Source organism: Clupea harengus, unplaced genomic scaffold (genome assembly GCF_900700415.2).
Source record: "Clupea harengus unplaced genomic scaffold, Ch_v2.0.2, whole genome shotgun sequence".
Taxonomy (NCBI): domain Eukaryota; kingdom Metazoa; phylum Chordata; class Actinopteri; order Clupeiformes; family Clupeidae; genus Clupea; species Clupea harengus.
The window spans coordinates 47,501-66,067 of record NW_024879701.1 but is presented as its reverse complement, the minus strand read 5'-3'; the positions used below and the strand labels follow the sequence as shown (position 1 = coordinate 66,067).

The 18,567-nt window shown below is 45.5% G+C and overlaps 1 protein-coding gene across 1 annotated transcript in view; it reads right to left on the bottom strand.

The window, feature by feature from the left end:
* Positions 1–2,047: 2,047 nt before the first annotated feature.
* LOC122129922 (nidogen-1-like) overlaps positions 2,048–18,567 on the bottom strand; it is a 39,899-nt gene continuing 23,379 nt past the window's right edge. Inside the window, exons 12-20 of the mRNA XM_042704650.1 lie at positions 16,121–16,246; positions 12,096–12,335; positions 11,170–11,342; positions 7,036–7,162; positions 6,482–6,653; positions 6,012–6,169; positions 5,424–5,547; positions 4,745–4,857; positions 2,048–2,402 (exon numbers count right to left, since the gene is read on the bottom strand). Coding sequence (XP_042560584.1) covers positions 2,278–2,402; positions 4,745–4,857; positions 5,424–5,547; positions 6,012–6,169; positions 6,482–6,653; positions 7,036–7,162; positions 11,170–11,342; positions 12,096–12,335; positions 16,121–16,246 — 1,358 coding nt within the window. The 3' untranslated portion in view covers positions 2,048–2,277. The remainder of the gene's footprint in view (positions 2,403–4,744; positions 4,858–5,423; positions 5,548–6,011; positions 6,170–6,481; positions 6,654–7,035; positions 7,163–11,169; positions 11,343–12,095; positions 12,336–16,120; positions 16,247–18,567) is intronic.

Below are 18,567 nucleotides of genomic sequence, written 5' to 3'. Positions count from 1 at the left end.
TTGGTTAACCCTACAGACGATTTCAGCATGTTTACAGCATGTTGCTGATCTGTGGATATTCTCACGCTATACATACTTTTCTAACTTCCAGACAGGACCAGATTTTTTAAGGGAGTATAATGGTAGCCTGTATACTGCGGCACAGGACTAATTTCTAATCGTAGTCGAGGTTGTTAGGTCTATACACACGTCATCTCTCAATTATTTTCAAAACCTCCATATCTGTATGGGCTACTCTATAGGGTACTGTAACTCACGGCAATCCATTCTCAAACAGAAAATATTTGTTCTTGTCTTTCTGAGGACATCGTGTTTGTGATACTCGCACCTGCACTCCCATGCCGTAGCCTGGTTTGTATTGCATAAGCGCACAGCAACGCAAACGTTATTTATTGTTGAGATGAAGTCGCAGCAAACACAGGACGAGCAGCTGTGTGAGAGAGGAGGGGCTTTTACAAACACCACAGCGCAGCTGCCTCGGCTGGAGTTTCAGACTGTGCCGAACATATATAGGGCCTAACATATGCAGCCTTTCTAGTAACAAAGACCAGGACAGGACAAAGTGTGACCACTGCGGGGTTCGTACAAAATACTATCCATACGCAAAGTAAAGCTAACGTAGGGGGTTGCTGTATGGCTGAAATGTGTGAAGGCTATGCACTCAATCCAATGGGACCTTGAGTAAACTGTTATGACTGAACCACAGAATAAACTGATGTGAAACCACGTGATGCTTTTCAAGGGTAGTTCTTGAGGCAGACCCATGTGTTGTACAAATCTCTATGGAGCCATGTGTTCTTGCTTGTGATGTATGTAGGCGAATTCGATTCGAACTCTCATGGATTCTCAGGGAGCATGTGCAGACAGGCCTAGATGTAATCAGAGCAGGCGAACCTTTCAGAAAACGTTAGAATGTTTCGTCAAATTCCAATAAGGCCATGTGGCAGTAATCATAACAGGCCCACAGAGTTTACCAGTAGACCCAGTCAGCCAATATAAGCTACCAATTGTATTATCAGACTGCAAAGTAGAACCTTAATTAGAAAGGTTACGTTTAACAACTGCAATAACAGTGGGCCGTGCAGGACTGGTCACAACTTCAGCTTGTGGGAAGCTGTGTCATCTTGGACTGCTTGGTATTCATCACCTTAAGGTTACACATTTAAAACACTTTGAGACAACAAAAAAAAGGAGTCGACGATTTCTTACAAAACACGTGTTTTTAATGAGACAGCTGTACATAATGTTTACCTCCCCATGTCACTCTTTGCTTTAATTTCACTCTTATGTATTCTGCCTTCTTCCCCTTTCTTTGTCTCTCTCTTCTCTTCTGTCCTCTCCTCTCTCTGTCACTCTCCATTCTTTCTCTTTCTCTCTCTTTCTCTCTCTCTTCTCTTCCCAGCTGCACACAGAGCACGTCCATGTCAAACTAAAATTACATATGAACACTTGGCTCCATGCCTCGCATGTGTGTGCATGAGTGTGCATGAGTGTGAGTGTGTGTGTGTGTGTGTGTGTGTGGTGGGGATGAGGTCATGATTAACATGGGCCAAAGACGCCCCCGGTCGAGGTGTTCACCAGATGTACCGAGGTTTGCACTGGGGCCCCAGGAAGACCCCCGACCCTGTCTCTGAGGATTCTGTTATGTAAACCATTAAGCATCGTGAGAAACCTAACGTGAAGATCTATGCCAGAACACCACGGCGACCCAGTATACTTTTTTAAAAAGATAATATTGTCTATATATTCTTAGGCATTTATTTACAATGATAGAAAAAAACAAAACAATTACTGTGTGATTTTACATAAGACACATTGGATTGGAAAATAGTTGCACAATATTTCTTTGGTTAAAAAAAACAAACAAACAAACAAATAATAAGGTAAAAATCTCTCAACCCTCCCATGGCCCACCCACACGTGATTACCCATAATCCCCCTCTCCTCTCCCCTCCCTGATGATAGTGGCACTGCAGTCCATTACTGGCTTTCAGTGGAATTCTGGGTAACTACAGTGCACTGTGACTCAATTGTACCTCTCTTTCTCTCTCTCTTTCACTCCATCTCATTCTCTTCTCTCTCTCTCTCTCTCACTCCATCTCATTCTCTTCTCTCTCTTTCGCTCTCTTCCACTGAATTCCTCCATTTCCCCCCTTATGCTGAGTCATCATGAAGCACACCTGTCACCCCCCTCCCTCCCCCTCACTACTATTTCCCCCCTTGCTCTCTGTTTTTTCGGGGTGGACTCGTAGTTGTCATGGCAACACCATCTCATCCTCACAGCTGCTCCCTCTCCACGCAGGTGCCGTCCCTGGCGTCGGGGCAGCGGCAGGTGAGGCCGCCTGGCCGCGGCAGACACAGGTGCGAGCAGCCGCCGTTGTTACCTGAACAGTAGTTAGCACCTGAGGGGGAAGCAGCGGAGTGTTTAGCGTTAGCTTGTAGCATGAGAGGGACCTCATAACAATGAGAGCTATGATTGGTGGAGACAAATGCCTAAACCAATCATGGGCCCTGTCAATAACCCACCACACAAACACATACTGGTATTACCTTTAGCATATATAACAACAACCATAAGGATCTAGACAGAAAAATTTCACATGATCAAGAACCAACAGGTTCTAGACAGAACCATTTCACATGGTCAAGAGCCATCACAAATGGTTTCTTCATAGCTTCAAATTGCTACATAGCTGACAGCCAAACAATCCTTGGGGAGACTCTCCTCTTGCAATAACCGCTGATGATAAAGCACTTGGAGATACACAGACCTGGCACATTCCAGCTGCTACACACATGGATAAGAGGGAAGGATAGGGAGGAGGAAGGCCTCTGTATCCAGTTCATGGTTTACCTCTGCACTAAAAGTCTTCTATCTACTCCTTCTCCAAGCTCACCTGATTTAAGTCAGTGTCCTTAAAATGGTCCTGGTTAATTAAATAAGATGTGTTAAGCTAAGCAAGGCTGCCACTGATGTATGTACGTATGCAGTGTGAGGGAAGGCAGAATACACACAGACAGAACCGAACAGGGGAGTTCCAGGAACAGGACTGAGAATCCCTACATTAAAGGTCAGGGGTCAGGTGTAGTCATAGCTACTGATAAAGGAACTACAGCACACAGTGCTCAGCCGTTAAAGTAACAGAAATATTTTAATAGGCAGCTTGTTTTGGCATAATCTTCAAATTCATTTTGATATGGTCATGTGAAGGACAGAAGTTGGTGTTGTTGATGTTTGCAAGGCTTTTGTAGCTTTGTAGCTAGTTTCAGCCTGCTGCTTTAAAGAAGACCATTGATGAGAGTTTGTGTGACCATGAGCGTGCCTGCTAGTTTATCTGTTTGCGTCAGGTACAGTATTTAGCTGTTATGCTCCTACGCTGAATTTTTCCATTCCTATTGTAATACGCAACATTGGTACAATTGGATGTCATTGCAATCATTACTACGCATAAACCAACCAATCTGGATCAGTCACCCAAGGCAATCCATCTCACTCACCAGTGTGGGGGGGAGAAGGGCCAGACACGATCAATCCAGCCCAGAGTGCAGATGTGTCTGTGAGCGTGTGGGAGTGTGGGAATGTGTGGGGTGAGGCATTCCATCAGGCCTGACTAATTGCATCCAGACCAGTGAGAACGGCACCAGAGACGAGCACAGACAGCAGGGAAGTCAGCTGTGCTGTGTACATTCCCTAGGCCCCTGTTGTACTGTATGTACGTACAGCCAGCCAGCCGTGGGTCCACACAGGCACGTTATCGCCGTATGGCCAGGACCAGACCGGGCCTCAGTCGCTCCCCAGTGGGAAGTTACACACGCGGAGCCATCTGGTGAGCGATGCGTAGGCAGAGACGAGCGTATAGAGCTTACAGAGAAGCTGAGAGCGGCATACAGTACTCGTCCAAGTTTTAATTCACAACGTGGTTCAAAGTTGACTGTTCGTCATATATACATACAATAGCACTAATCCACCGGGACTGTGGAAATGGCGATGAAAAAAGGAGCCGGCATAGAACTTGCAAGTAGAAAAAGCTGCATAGAGCTCCTGAACAAGTTTGTGTTAAGAATTAATTTAGGTTGAACCTTGAAATGTCCTTGGGAGACATATGACACTTGCGTAGCACAGTCACAGCCACTGACAGTGAGATGAAACTGCCTTTTTTAGTTCTAAATTAAATTGTTGTCTTTTTTAAGTTTTTTAAATTAAATTGTTCACTTTCAAAATGGTTTGAAACATTACAGCAAGTCCGTTTTGTAATGTAGTTTTCATTAAATAGAGTAATTTAATGCGGCCAAAAGCAAGTCTGTAAGCCACAAGGCTGCTTGCATTAGTTACACTATAATTAAGGGTTTGCTTCTGGCGTGAGATCTGCCACTAAGCTGATAATAATTGAGTGGTCACTGATCCTCAGTGCAAGTGTAACACAAGTCCACAACTGAGACTAACTGTATGCACAGAAAAAAAGAATACATAGGGCTGTGTGTGTCTCATCTGGTAGGCACTGCGGGTGTTGGACTGAGTGTGTGTCTCACCTGCTAGGTGCTGCGGGTGTTGGACTGAGTGTGTGTGTGTTTCACCTGGGTGGCTTCTGAGGGTGTTGGACAGAGTGTGTGTCTCACCTGGTAGGTGCTGAGGGTGTTGGACAGAGTGTGTGTCTCACCTGGTAGGCACTGCGGGTGTTGGACAGAGTGTGTGTGTCTCACCTGGTAGGCACTGAGGGTGTTGGACAGAGAGTGTGTGTCTCACCTGGTAGGCACTGCGGGTGAGTGGCGGTGATGCCGTAGGTCCGAGAGCGCCTCAGCGGCAGGAAGGCGTCCACCTCCTTCTCGGCCCGCCGGTCCACGGCAACCACGGCTTCCCTGGAAACCGCCAACACAACATAGAACTATAGACGCTCCACTGAACACACAAATGATTCTGAATAACTGTTACGTGACGGAATGCATTGCTAGAGTTAGCGTGTGTAATGTCTGGCACGATTAACATAAAGTTCCACATTCCACTCACAGAGCACATACCAGTGTCCGACTACTCGACATAAACAGTCACATGCAAACAACCTTGAGTGTTAAACAGGTCATAAACCATTCGGCAGGTATTGACTGGGTTGTTTAAAGCACTCCAGAACTAGGTAAATATTAGGCAAAGGTCAAATATAATGTATGGACTGCATTCCGTTGGGGTCAAATAAAATTCCTGCAGGGTTAACCGATAACGTATACTAACCGTGACAACCATTAAACAATTTGTGAAACACTTAGCGACGATAAGTCAATTTCAATCAATCAATTTCTGATGTGTGAGAAGATACAAACATGCATCCATTCTGCATCACTTTGAATGTAATTCGAATTTCAAAATCAAGAGGAACCGATGGTGATTGGCCTGAAAAAAAAGAGTCTTATGGGAGTTGTAGTTTTCCTACCTCCTCCAGTCGGTGTAGAAGAGGTTGTTTCCATAGTGCACTACAGCGAATGGGTACTGGATGCCTTCAACAATCCTTCTCCTCTGACGGGTATAGGGGTCAATGCATTCCACTTTACGAGTGCCTGAAAGAGAAGGAAAAAGAGAGAGATAAACAAAGGTGATTTCCACACTTATTTTAGCATGAATTTGGGAGGATTTGACTACACATTCAATATTATAACATCTATGTTAAAGCAGCAGTAAGGAGTTTTGGTCAAAAACTAGCAATCTAACTACAAAAAAGGCCTGTAAAACCCTTACAAACACCAACAGCAGCACAGCTGGCACTGATAAAAGGCTTTTAGCCATATACTGTAGTTGACGATGTGCTGAGAAAGGGTGGACTGGACCACAGAACTGCATAGCCTAACCAGTTAGTTGGAAAGACAGGTGTGTTTATCAGTCCTTCAAATAACTATACACTATGAAAATGTATTTGAAGATGATATTAGTACTAGCTGCCTTCAAAAAGTGGCAAATTGTTGCATACTTTAAATAATAAAGTTACCCAAACCAAACAACGAAGGTGTTAGTAGCAGATCCTTACCGGCATCAGCCCAGCACAGCTGCCTGGTCTGGGGGTCAAAGGTCAACCCGTTGGGGAGGCCCAGGTCCTCGGACACCAGGACGCTCCTGTCTGTGCCGTCCATGTTGGCCATCTCCAGCTTGGGGCCGTCCCTGTTCCAGTCTGACCAGTAGAGGCGCCTAGACAGGATTACAAGAAGGTGAGATAAATCAGTGGGCTGCTTGCTGTCCTCCGTGTGGAAATAAATACACATTATACAACACTACAAAGACCGTAAACCATTATCTACAAACATTTCAATGGTTATTACAAAAGTATACATTTTAGAGTATAATTTGCATTTTACAGCACAATTTTACACATAGTACTAAAAATGATGGCATTCAGCTTTTTGCCAGTACTGCATAGAGTTACTACCAAATTATGTTATAACACAGTAATATATCATTTATTAATGCGTTATAGCATATATATATATATGAGTATTGTACCCGTTGATGGGATCAGCAACGATAGGACGAGGGTTGATGAGGTCATCGTCAAAGAGCACGCGGCGGTGGCTGCCGTCCAGCTTGGACACCTCGATGCGGTCCATCATGGAGTCCGTCCAGAACATGAGGCGAGAGAGGTGGTCTATGGCAATGCCCTCTGGGCTGCCCAGGTCTGGGGCAACAAGAGAGGAGAGGCACTTAGGTTAGAGGTCTGGGGCAACAAGGAGAGGCAAGTTAAGAAAGATACAGGGGACATCATCTATGGCAGTTTTTTGGAAACTTCTCAGGACTGGAGGGACGGAGGGGAGAGGAGAGGAGTCACCCAGGTCAGAAAGAGAGAGAGAGGAAGTAGGGGGCGAAAGAGAGGGGCGTCATTTAAACTCCATTAAATGCTGAACCATACTGAACTTTGCAGAGTCAATTCACCAAACACAGCTTTGAATTGTGTTTGCTGCGTATTAATTGTGTGTGTGTGTGTGTGTGTGTGTATGTGTGTGTGTTTGTATGTGTGTGTGTGTGTGTGTGTTAGTGATCTCAGGTCAGTGATAACTCACCAGCCTTAATGAGGGTGGTGGGCTCTCCTCCTCGTAGAGCGACTCTGCTGATGGCCGGTTGGGTGATGTCTGACCAGTACACCATCTTGTCCACACAGTCATAAGCCAGGGCAATCACCACCTTATCCTGGAAAACAACATTTCAAAATGGAGGGCAAAGTTAGAAAACAAGACACCTCCATCCGTGCAGTCATAGGCCTAGAACAATCGCCCTATCACCACCTTATCCTGAAAAACAACGTCACAAAATATCAGTGAAAAGTACAATATTAGGGAAAAGGCAGAACTGTGTTTGCTGACAGAGAGATAGTCTGAAAGACAGAATCACAAAATGGAGGAAGAAGTTCCTATTAAGAGCTTCAGTTTCCAAAAAGTGTTGCACAACGTTTATTGATGAAATCAGAGAGAGAATATAATTTCAAGCACTCCCTCTCTTTCTCTTAAAACAGTTGTGACACAACAGTGCTTTTAAATGGCAGCAATTACCACCTAAACCTCGAAAACAGCATCACAACAGTTAGAATGATTAGGTTTCCACTTCAATCCACATTGACATTACTGATATTGTATATTGTGTATATTTGCATGTTTTCGCTCCCTCTCTGGTGGTCTCAGAGCCCTATAAATTAACTGATTTGGGGTCAGTGTGACGTGGTTAGGCTCTACCCACAGACCAATTACCACCATGAGGTCTTGAGTAAATCAGAAACACAGACAGCACAGAGCCAGGGAATATACAGGGGTGTAAATCACAGATAATTCAATTTTCTTCGTGGAGTTTTCAGAAATATGATTAATATTATAAGAATAACTAATTGGACTCCAGTGTATGCTGTACTTGACTGATAGTTGCGTTGATGAAAGGGAGACCTAATGAAAAATGGAACGATTTCACATCTGTAGGAACTCCACAGATGAATTCATTCATTTTGTGATTTAAACAGAACTTTTCCTGTGAAACGTGAGCCATGACGTAAGCAGTCGCACCTCTCCTCTCCTCCATTCACTTCCTGTAACTGTAACTACACCCCTGACCTGGCCAAGAAAACCCAGCTCCCCTGTTGTCCTTTCTCTTATTTTCTTACCGCTCCCGACCACCTTCACTTAAACGCTCTCTACGCGCGCACAGTCCTGACTCCGGCACCGAACTCTCCTCTTACGGAAGTGACGCGAGAGCCTGCCTAAGGTTCCTTGTCAGCTAAGTACGCGCCGCTACCTGAATGTCAACGAGTTTATTTAGCACAAACAGCTACAACCGATGTCTCTAGCTCACCTTACAAGCAACAAAGCAAACAAAGTGAGTTAGCACAGAGACGACCCACATTCTCTGCAAGGAGAAGAAAGGAGCGACCGGTGTTAACTGGGCATACATAGCTAGCATAGTATAACAAGTCATTTATATGGAACTGATCCTTTATGTTTTAACCTCAATGGTAGACCACAGACTTTGTGCGGCGCCTTCATATGTTAACTTAATTGATCTGCTGTTGTGTTGAATACTTGACGCCCATCCAATCGGGTAAGATCATCCACATTCTCCTCTTCAGATGGACAGAAGACAGATAAACACAGACAGACACACACACACACACACACACACACACACACACACACACACACACACACACACACACACACACACACACGCTTTCAAAACTCGTCAAAGTTCATCACCATTCTCGCTGCGCCACCCAGAAATCCCCATCTTGTCCCCACACTGAACAGCGCTGCCCTTTGTTCCAGGCCCGGGGCTACAGGGGAGGGACAGGGGAGAGGCCGGAGGGCCCTTGGCTCTGGAGCTCTGGAGCCCACCACAACAGAGCAGGAGAAAGGGCCGAGGGGCCCTGGAGGAGGGGGGTGTGGGGGTAGATACAGAGGGGCGGTAAGGGCATAAAGGGTGGCCTGTCCGTCAGGAATGCATGACGTGCCACCGCAGAGGGTGAGGAACTCGGGGCATCAGAATTAGCGCACTCTCTCTCTCTCACTCTCTCTTTCTCTCTCTCTCTCTCTCTCTCTTTCTCTGTCACTCTTTCTCTCTCACTCTCTATCTCACTCCCCCTTTCTCTCTCACTCTCTCTCCCTCTTTCTCTCTCCCTCTCCCTTTCTCTCTTCCTCTCCCTTTCTCTCTCCCTCTCTCTCTCTTCACTCTATTTGACTCTCTTTCTCTGAAATCTCCTCCAATCTTTCACTCTTCCCTCTTCCCATGATCTCTCTGTCTGGGCCTGTTCCTCGATACTGATCTCTCACCCTCTGTCTGTCCTCCTTCCTTCCTTCCTCTCTCCTCTCTATCTCTCTTTCTGTCTGCCTCTCTTTCTATATCCATCCATCCATCCATCCATATCTATCAGAGAGGCCACATAAAGAAAGAACTTCAGAGAAAGGGGGGATGGGACAAACGAGCGAAGAGAGGAACCCCCCCCCCCGCCCCCCATTCTGTTCCATTCACTCCGTCCATGGTGCCGTGGGTCTGGCGAGTGTGTAACACGAGAAAGAAAGTGAGGGGAAGCGGGTGAATGAAGCAAAGGCAGAGGAAGAGAAGAGGAAGAGAAACTGACACGCCGGTGGTCTATTTAGAAAGCGCTTCCGCCAGGCTAGCTGTTTGTCCAGCCACTCAAGAGTTGAAATCAGAGACGGAGGGACGAGGACGAGCCTGAGCGGAGGACACAAAGCCAGGGGCACACAGGAAGGGAGGGGACGCACAAGGCTGCCATTCAACTGTGTCCAGGGAGAGAGACAGAGAGAGGGGAGGAGTGGAGGGGATGTTCAGGTAGAGGTGCAGAAGAATGGAGAGGTGGGGGGGGGGGGGGGGGGGGAGAAGGAGATGGGAGAGATGAGGGTACAGGAAAGATAAAAGGAGTCGTGTAGGCAGGACACACCTCAACTAGAAAAATTTACTTAGAAAAACTAGATAAACTTACTGAAGAACTTAGTACAGTGTGTGTGTGTGTGTGTGTGTGTGTGTGTGTGTATGCACATGTCTGTGTATCAGGGTTTCTTGTCAGACCGGTGTCTGGAGAGAATGTATTTTCGAAACGTACCGGCAAATATTAATAATCTATGTAATTAACACAAATACAATGGTGGTTAGCCTATGTAATGTACACCTAGGTTGACAAACAAATGACAACATCCTTGAATCAATCATGTTGACTGTTACCAGGATGTCATACGTATGTTTTTGAATGAGCATTATTACCAGCCAAGTAAAAGTAAAAAAAAAGTAAAAAAAATGACTAGGCTAACACCGGTAGCCTAAATACTGACTGTAAACCCAGCTGTGTATGTCTCTGTTATTCTCTATTCAGTATACGTGTATATTTGTGTGTTTGTATGTACATGTGTATATATTAGTGTGTGCGTGTTTATGAGTGTACATGTGTATGTATAAGTGTGTGTGTATGTGGTGATGTGTGTGTGTGTGTGTGTGTATGTGTGTACATGTGTATATATTAGTGTGTGTGTGTGTGTGTATGTGAGTGTACACGTGTATGTGTGTGTGTGTAAATGTGTATATATTAGTATGTGTGTATGTGTATATATTAGTGTGTGATGTATGTGCGTGTGTACACGTGTGTATATTAGTGTGTGTGTGTACATGTGTGTATATTAGTGTGTGTGTATGTGAGTGTGACTCACAGGGACGTGCAGCCTCCTCCTTGAGCATGCTCTCCCCGCTGAGGCTGATGTGTGTGTGTGTGTGTATGTACATGTGTGTATATTAGTGTGTGTGTGTGTGAGAGTGTGACTCACGGGGACGTGCAGCAGGGTCTTGGCCTCCTCCTTGAGCATGCTCTCTCCGCTGAGGCTGATGTGTGTGTGTGTGTGTGTGTGTGTGTGTGTGTGTGTACATGTGTGTATATTAGTGTGTGTGTGTGTGAGTGTGACTCACGGGGACGTGCAGCCTCCTCCTTGAGCATGCTCTCCCCGCTGAGGCTGATGTGTGTGTGTGTGTGTATGTACATGTGTGTATATTAGTGTGTGTGTGTGTGAGTGTGACTCACGGGGACGTGCAGCAGGGTCTTGGCCTCCTCCTTGAGCATGCTCTCTCCGCTGAGGCTGATGTGTGTGTGTGTGTGTGTGTGTGTGTGTGTACATGTGTGTATATTAGTGTGTGTGTGTGTGAGTGTGACTCACGGGGACGTGCAGCAGGGTCTTGGCCTCCTCCTTGAGCATTCTCTCTCCGCTGAGGGGCACGTGCTCGATCTTGCCACTCTGGGCAAACAGCAGGCTGGCACCCGGGGCCAGGGGGCTCACGTCCGGGCGAGGGGTGGGGCCGACCGGGGTCGGGGCCACGCCCTGGTCAATACCTGCGGGACAGAGGGGGAGAGGGGTCATGTGGGGTCAAAGGTCAGAGTTCCTGAGGCTCAACTAGTGGAGCAAGTGGTGGAGCAACACCAAGGTCATGGGTTTGATATATATGAAACATTTCTATCTGTACTGCGCTGTACTGTAAGTCGCTATTGAAAACAGCGTCTGCTAAATGCATTAATAAATGTGAATGTCATTGGTGATGAAGAGAGAAGAAAAGAGAGGAGAGTGGTGGTTAGGGAGTGAGGACGAGTGACTACATGTAAATGCTTGTAATTACACTTGGTTTGGCTACAGAAACAATGTAGGAATGCCAACGCAGCTACTACGAAGATCCTTGAGTTTGCATTTTGTGTTGTCAGAAACACAAAGCCCACTTCTGAGTGACTGTGTCTATATGTGTGTCTAGGCGTGTGTGTGTGTGTGTGTGTGTGTGTGTGTGTGTGTGTGTCTGTGCGTCTGTGTGACTGTGTGTGTGTGTATTATGTTTTAACATATTTTACACTATGTTCCATTCAACATTAACACCAGACATTGTCTCACAGCGTGTGTGTGTGTGTGTGTGTGTGTGTGTCTGTGTCTGTCTGTGTGTGTGTGTGTGTGTGTGTGTGTCTCTGTGTGTGTCTGTGTGTCTTTGTGTGTGTGTGTGTGTGTGTGTGTGTGTGTGTGTGTGTGTCTGTGTCTGTGTCTGTGTCTGTGTCTGTGTCTGTGTGTGTGTGTGTGTGTGTGTGTGTGTCTATGTCAGCACTCACAGCTGGGCGTGCTGCCAGGTCCAGTCCTGGTTCCGGTGATCTCCTGCCCCTCGCGATCCACACACCAGCATTGGCCCAGGCTGCCGTGGCACTGCATGGGGTCGTAGGACCCGTACGGGTCGCAGGTGGGGACATACTGCCCCACGGCGGGGCGCGGGCGGAAGAAAAAGTACCCCCCGGTATTGGCCGAGGCCGACTGGGCCCTCTCTCTGTGTCTCTCACAGGCTGTCTTCTCACGCTCTAAGAGGAGGAGAAAAAGGGGAAATATACATATTAGGATGTTTGTACTTTAAGGGTGTTTACCCATGTCTGACTACATGAATACTGTGTGTGTATATATGATGTGGTATGTGGTTTAGATGTTGCAAAGAAAAGCACAGGCTGGTCCTACATAAAATATACGCTTTAGGGTGTACACATTTCAAGCATGTATTTTGAGAATGCATGTTTCCACTCATATTTAACATGTGGAGGTTGATGTTTATGTTATAAGATTTATTTAATTATAATAATGTAACACATGTCAGAGCACATCAAAGTAACCAATGTGGGCCAACTTGTACGTCAAGAGGCATTACTCATCATGGCCCTTTCACCACAATGATAAATGAGTACATGTGTGCGGTATATGTCCATAAGAGCAACCATAACGCACACAAATACGTTATTATCTACTGCTATGCATAGATATTCATAGAGCTGTAAGCAGTTTCAATGTATTGCATTTGGTTCTGGTGTGGGTTAAAAAAAAAAAAGAGACAGGAAATCAACAGGAAAGGACTCTTGAGCTCGGTCATGAAACATCTAAGCACTTATGGGATGAGTTTGTCTGTAAGCCACAGGCCTTCATGATAGACTGTGGGGTGGGGGGGGCGAAAACATATAAGTGACTTTAGAGTCTGGAGAGAGAGAGAGAGAGAGAGAGAGAGAGAGATGGAGAGAGAGAGAGAGTTAGAGAGAGAGAGAGATGGAGAGAGCGTTAGAGAGGCAGAGGGGAAGAGCAGAAGAGAGAGGAGAGAGCAACTGGAATGTGGAGGGAGAGAAAGAGAGAAGGAATGAAGCGAGAGAGAGAGAGAGTGAAAGAGAGAGGGGCAGAGGGAGGAAGAGAAAGGCAGAAAAAACAAGAGCGAGGGGGAGAGGGAGAAAAGAAAGCGAGGGAGAGAGAGAGAGAGAGAGAGAGAAGAAGAGGTTCTAGCTGTAGGAAGTATGTCTGGTAAGACCACAGAGCAGATAAAACAGAGCGAGGGGGAGAGGGAGAAAAGAAAGCGAGGGAGGGAGAGAGAGAGAGAGAGAGAGAGAGAGAGAGAGGAAGAGGTTCTAGCTGTAGGAAGTATGTCTGGTAAGACCACAGAGCAGACAAAACAGAGCCCTTTGGCTGAGGATGTCTGACCACAAAACAAACAAATAAAACAACAACAGAGGGGTGGGGGGGGAGGCATGAAGACAGACCCTGTCTGGGGGAAAGGAGGAGAAGAAGAAGACGGACAAGAAGAAGAGGAGTAAGGAATAGAAGAAGACAGAACCAGATGAAGAAGAGGAGGAAGAAGAAGAAGAAGAAGATACATTTTAAACCACGTGACAAAGGTCAAGGGAAGGACAAAAAGACAAGCATAAAAAATGAGAGAGGGTGAAAGAGAGAGAGGGAGAAAGAGAGAGACAAGCTCACTAAAAGAAAACCTAGAATGCTGTCCAACACACAGGAACCCAAATGATGCCCTGTGTCCCTGAGGTTGTAAAACGGGTATAAAATATGGCAAAACCGCAACGGGAGCTGAACCACACTTTAATTAACCAGCCGCCACAGAGAGGACACCTGCCCTAAAATTAGACCCTCCGACGGAGCGCATGCGAGAGAGAGACAGAGAGAGAGAGAGAGAGTGGGGGAGAGAGAGAGAGAGAGGGAGAGAGAGAGTGGGTGTGGGGAAGAGGGAGAAAAACCAACAGCATTGGAGGAGAGGAGACAGCAAGAGTCAACTAGACATGCATTTACCCCAAAAATGTGAAGTGTGATTGCTCAGCAGTAGTATACTGTCACTTACAGTAACTGGATCAGACATGGGAATAAAAGCAGGGTACAGGATACTGTGACAGAATTGTGTTGAACAGACTATAAAAGAGCACATAAACTCTCAGTTGCCATTGTGTTAGGTAAACCTAGTGAGAACTAATGCAGTGTAATACAACAGTCCTGCAATTATTCCCCCTTCATGACTGTTATAATGTTCATGTTTATGTTGAAACACTTTCAGAGGGGTGGTGGTTGAACCGTATGATTATTTTGGCGGATGTAGCTTGTCATGCTGCTAAACACATGTTTATGTTCTAGAGTTCTAAACACCGTTCTGGAGTTCTAAAGGCAGTTCTAGAGTTCTTAAGTCTAGCTAAAATAAGAGGAGACATCTTATGCACACTGCATTCTACTACAGATGAACTGAATGAATCCTCCTGAAAATATTTATTTAGTTCAGCTGTTACTGATTTGTTCTTCCTTTCTCTTTATTTCTGTCTTTCTTTCTTTCTTTCTTTCTTTCTTTTCATGAGAAGAATCCCCCACCTCAAGCTGTTTCAGTGTGGCCTTAGTAACACCAAAGCCAAAGGTCCACATTCCAGGGCAAGCCAAGCTGTGATAAAAACCTAAACCTGTTACTTCTCTCTGTATGTGTGTACTGAATACACACAGATGACCTTCTCTAGTTGAACACGGTTGCTTGCCGTCCTCCAAACCAGCATACAATGCATAAAGTCCTAATACACACTCACCCAGATAACACGCTTCTCTGACTGCTACAGATTCATTTCTAACCATGAGGCTATCGCCACAGAAGATAGATCGCATGTCATGTGACCAATGAGCTCATACAAGTCTCCAAACATTGTAACTATTTGTAAAGGCATATGACAAGTGGCTTTGTTTAGAGCGAGGTCGAATTGGTTTTGTAACTCCACCCAAGGACTGACAGTGGGGTTAGTGTGTAATCTTTGACCAGGATGAATTAAGGGATGATGGTGGGGTTAGTGTGTAATCTTTGACCAGGATGAATTAAGAGATCTTAAAAGATGTCTCAGTTGGAGCAGGGGAGAGAATCTGGGTGGGCAGTTGAGGCAGAGAGCCAAAAGACTAGAACAAATCCTTTTATCAATCACTCTCTTTACACTATCCATTCTCTCTCTCTCTCTCTCTCTCTCTCTCTCGCTCTCTTTCTCTCACTCTCTCTCTTTCTCTCTCACTCTCTCATTCTCTCTCTCTTTCTCTCTCACTCTCTCATTCTCTCTGATCCTTCTCTTCTTACTCAGGGGTTCATCATCATGCTATCCTATCTCCTCCTCTCACTCTCTCTCTCTCTCTCTTTCTCTGTCTGTCTCCCCCCATCCATTTAGAGGGAGAGCACAGTGTGTTCCTCTGTGATTGTGAGGTTTACTGCTTTGGCTCAAAAAGGGAGGGAGAGAAAGAATACAAGATAAAACAGAGATCTGCACTCTGTCATATTCGTTTCGCAGGACTCTGGTCCGCAGAAGACAGCGATTCATTATTTTGTCACAGTGTATCATTATTTCATATCTATGTTCCTGTCCAGTTTATGATATGTATGATCCTGGTCAGTCTATAATATCTATGTTCCTTTTCAGTCTATAATATCTATGATCCTGGTCAGTCTATAATATCTATGTTTCCGTGCACTCAGGCTGTGGCTACTGCAGCCAGATGGATGGATTAGCGTTAGCAGAGTCTGATGGCCGTCTCTGTGGTGTGGACATTACTCTCAAGGGAGAAAACGAAACCTGCTCACAGCTGTTCCCCCCATTTCTTTCATTCCCATCTCCCTTTCTCTCTCTCTCTCTCTCTTTCCATTTCTCTCATTCACTCTTCTGCACTGACTTTGATCTCTTTCTGGTATGCTCTTTGCATCATATTATTCTCATGTGTTTCTACTGTACAAAAACACGTTACTCTCTCTCATACACACACACACACACACACACACACACACACACACACAGAAGATACAGAATAGTTGGAGACCTACCTGAGTCGGGTGCGCATTGGAAGCCGTCACCATAGAAACCCGGACGACACTGGCAGGTGAACGAACCCTGGGTGTTGTAGCAGATTGCATCTCTATGGCAACGACCTGGCTGGCATTCATCGATATCTGTACATTTCAGGGGGAAAAAATCAGGAATTAAGTCAGGGTTGCAAACGCACATATGAGAGGTCAGAGGTCAGACTGCAACTTTGACATTTGATAGCAATGCATCTCATTTCAACATGTTTGCTGAGACACTCTTCACACTAATGCAGTCTTAAAAACTGAGTGAGAGAGTGCTAGTGAGGGTGTGAAAAAGTGAAGGAGTGAGAGAGTGAGGGAGTGAAGAGAGTAAGCCGGTGGGAGATTGAGCCAGTATCAGAGTGAGAATGAGAGTGAGGGAGTGAGTCAGTGAGAGTGGGAGTGAGAGAGTGATAGTGAGAGAGTGAGTCAGTGAGAGTGGGAGTGAGAGAGTGATAGTGAGAGAGTGAGTCAGTGAGAGAGTGAGTCAGAGTGCAATAACAGACAAAGTGTGCCTTGTGGCTTCTATCACCTTGCCCCCCCCCCCCAAACACATACACACACACACACACACACACATCTGTTCCTCATGAGGAGAACAGAGCTCAGGCTTCCAGAGAGTCTAAGGTATGTTTTTATAGTCAACTAGGTGTGGTATCATCTTCAAATTCATTTGGATTTCATACAGTCATGGGAAGGACAGATATACACATGTCCCACAAGTCAACCATGTAGTTCTGTTTGACGCGCTGGAAACACCCCACAGAAAGACACAGTAGACCGCTAACGGCACAGCGCTAACAGTGAAGCTAGTTCTGCTGAAGACAGAGTGGACTGGCGAGTGGACACACAGAGCAGTTGTGTGCAGATGCTCAAGGCTACGGGGAGGAGAGGTTTCTGGTGCCAGGCCAAGAGTGATCATTGTCAGATGGAATTTGTGTGTTTTTAGAAAAGAAGAGGAGAGGAAGAGGAGAGGAAGAGGAGGGGGAGAGGGCATCAAAGAGAGGAGAGGAAGAGGAGGAGGAGGGAGAGGACTTCGAAGAGAGGAGAGGGGAGGAAGAGGAAGAGGAGGGGTGGTGAGGAATGCGATGCAGTGATATGTACAGCTGCTGCTGCTGCTGCAGTGGGTTGGAAGGGGGGGGGGGGGGGGGTCTCACTGTGTTTCCTGTAAGACCACTTCCTCACCAGAGGGAATCCAGTGTGTCTGAGTACATGGGTGTGTGAGTGTGTGAGAGAGTGAGGGTAGTATGTGTTTTTGTGTGCAAGAGAGAAAGAGATTGTGTGTGTGTGTGTGTGTTTGTGTTGTGCATCTGTGTGTGTCAGAGAGGGGTAGAGAAAGAAGGTCTGTGTGTCCATGTGTGTATCTATGCATGTGGGTGTATGCGAAGAGGAAACCTCATAAAGAAGCCACACCAAAGCGATGAATGATTCTCCTGAAGGATGTGTAAAAATGCTTTCGAGATTCACACACACCCACTGTCTCTCTCTCTCTCTCACACACACACACACACACACACACACACACACACACACACACACACACACACACACACACACACACACACACACACACACACACACACACACACACACACTGTCTCCTTATGGAATGATATATAACAGCCCTTCTGGCCTTAAACTGCACATCCAATAGATATCCAAGATCCTCAGACATTTCCTGTGTGTGTGTGTATATGTGTCTGTGTGTGTGTGAGAGAGAGAGTACATGTGTGTTTGTGAGAGAAAGAGTAGGAGAGAGTTAAGAAAGAGGAGAGGGGAAGAGTAAGAGGCACAACCTTATGTGCTGCTTCCTATAAATCTGAATGTAAATTTGTGTTGTATGATCTAAAGGCATGTTATTTGTGGCGTATGATCTAAAGGCGTGTTATTTGTGTCGTATGATCTAAAGGCATGTCATTTGTATCGTATGATCTAAAGCAGTGGTCACCAAACTTTTTTGGCCAAAGATCACAAACTCTGCCTTGGTGACAGGCAAGATCTACCTATTGAGGCGTTGAGAGAAAAAGACTGTCCAGACTGTACTTACAACTTAACTTTTTATTTAGCCTAATTGTAATTGAGTGAAATTAAACACTTTGGTCCAGCTTTCAAATTGATGTGACCAAGAACACACTAAATCACTTAATTTCAGTGCAGGTATTCAAATCATGAAAATGATTAGGGTGCCTAAATATTTGCACAGCCTATTTTTCACATTTGATTTAATTTCAAATACTGCTACAGTAAATATCTTTGTCTGAAAACACCCAGTACTCAGTGTTTAAATAGAAAATGAATAATATACCACTGTGATCTTTTTTTGGTGAAGACAGAGTAAATTATCATGCAGCCTCAGAGGGTGCCAAAACTTTAATACGACAGTATGCAGGCATATTAATATTTCGAAAACCAAACACGGTAATTGG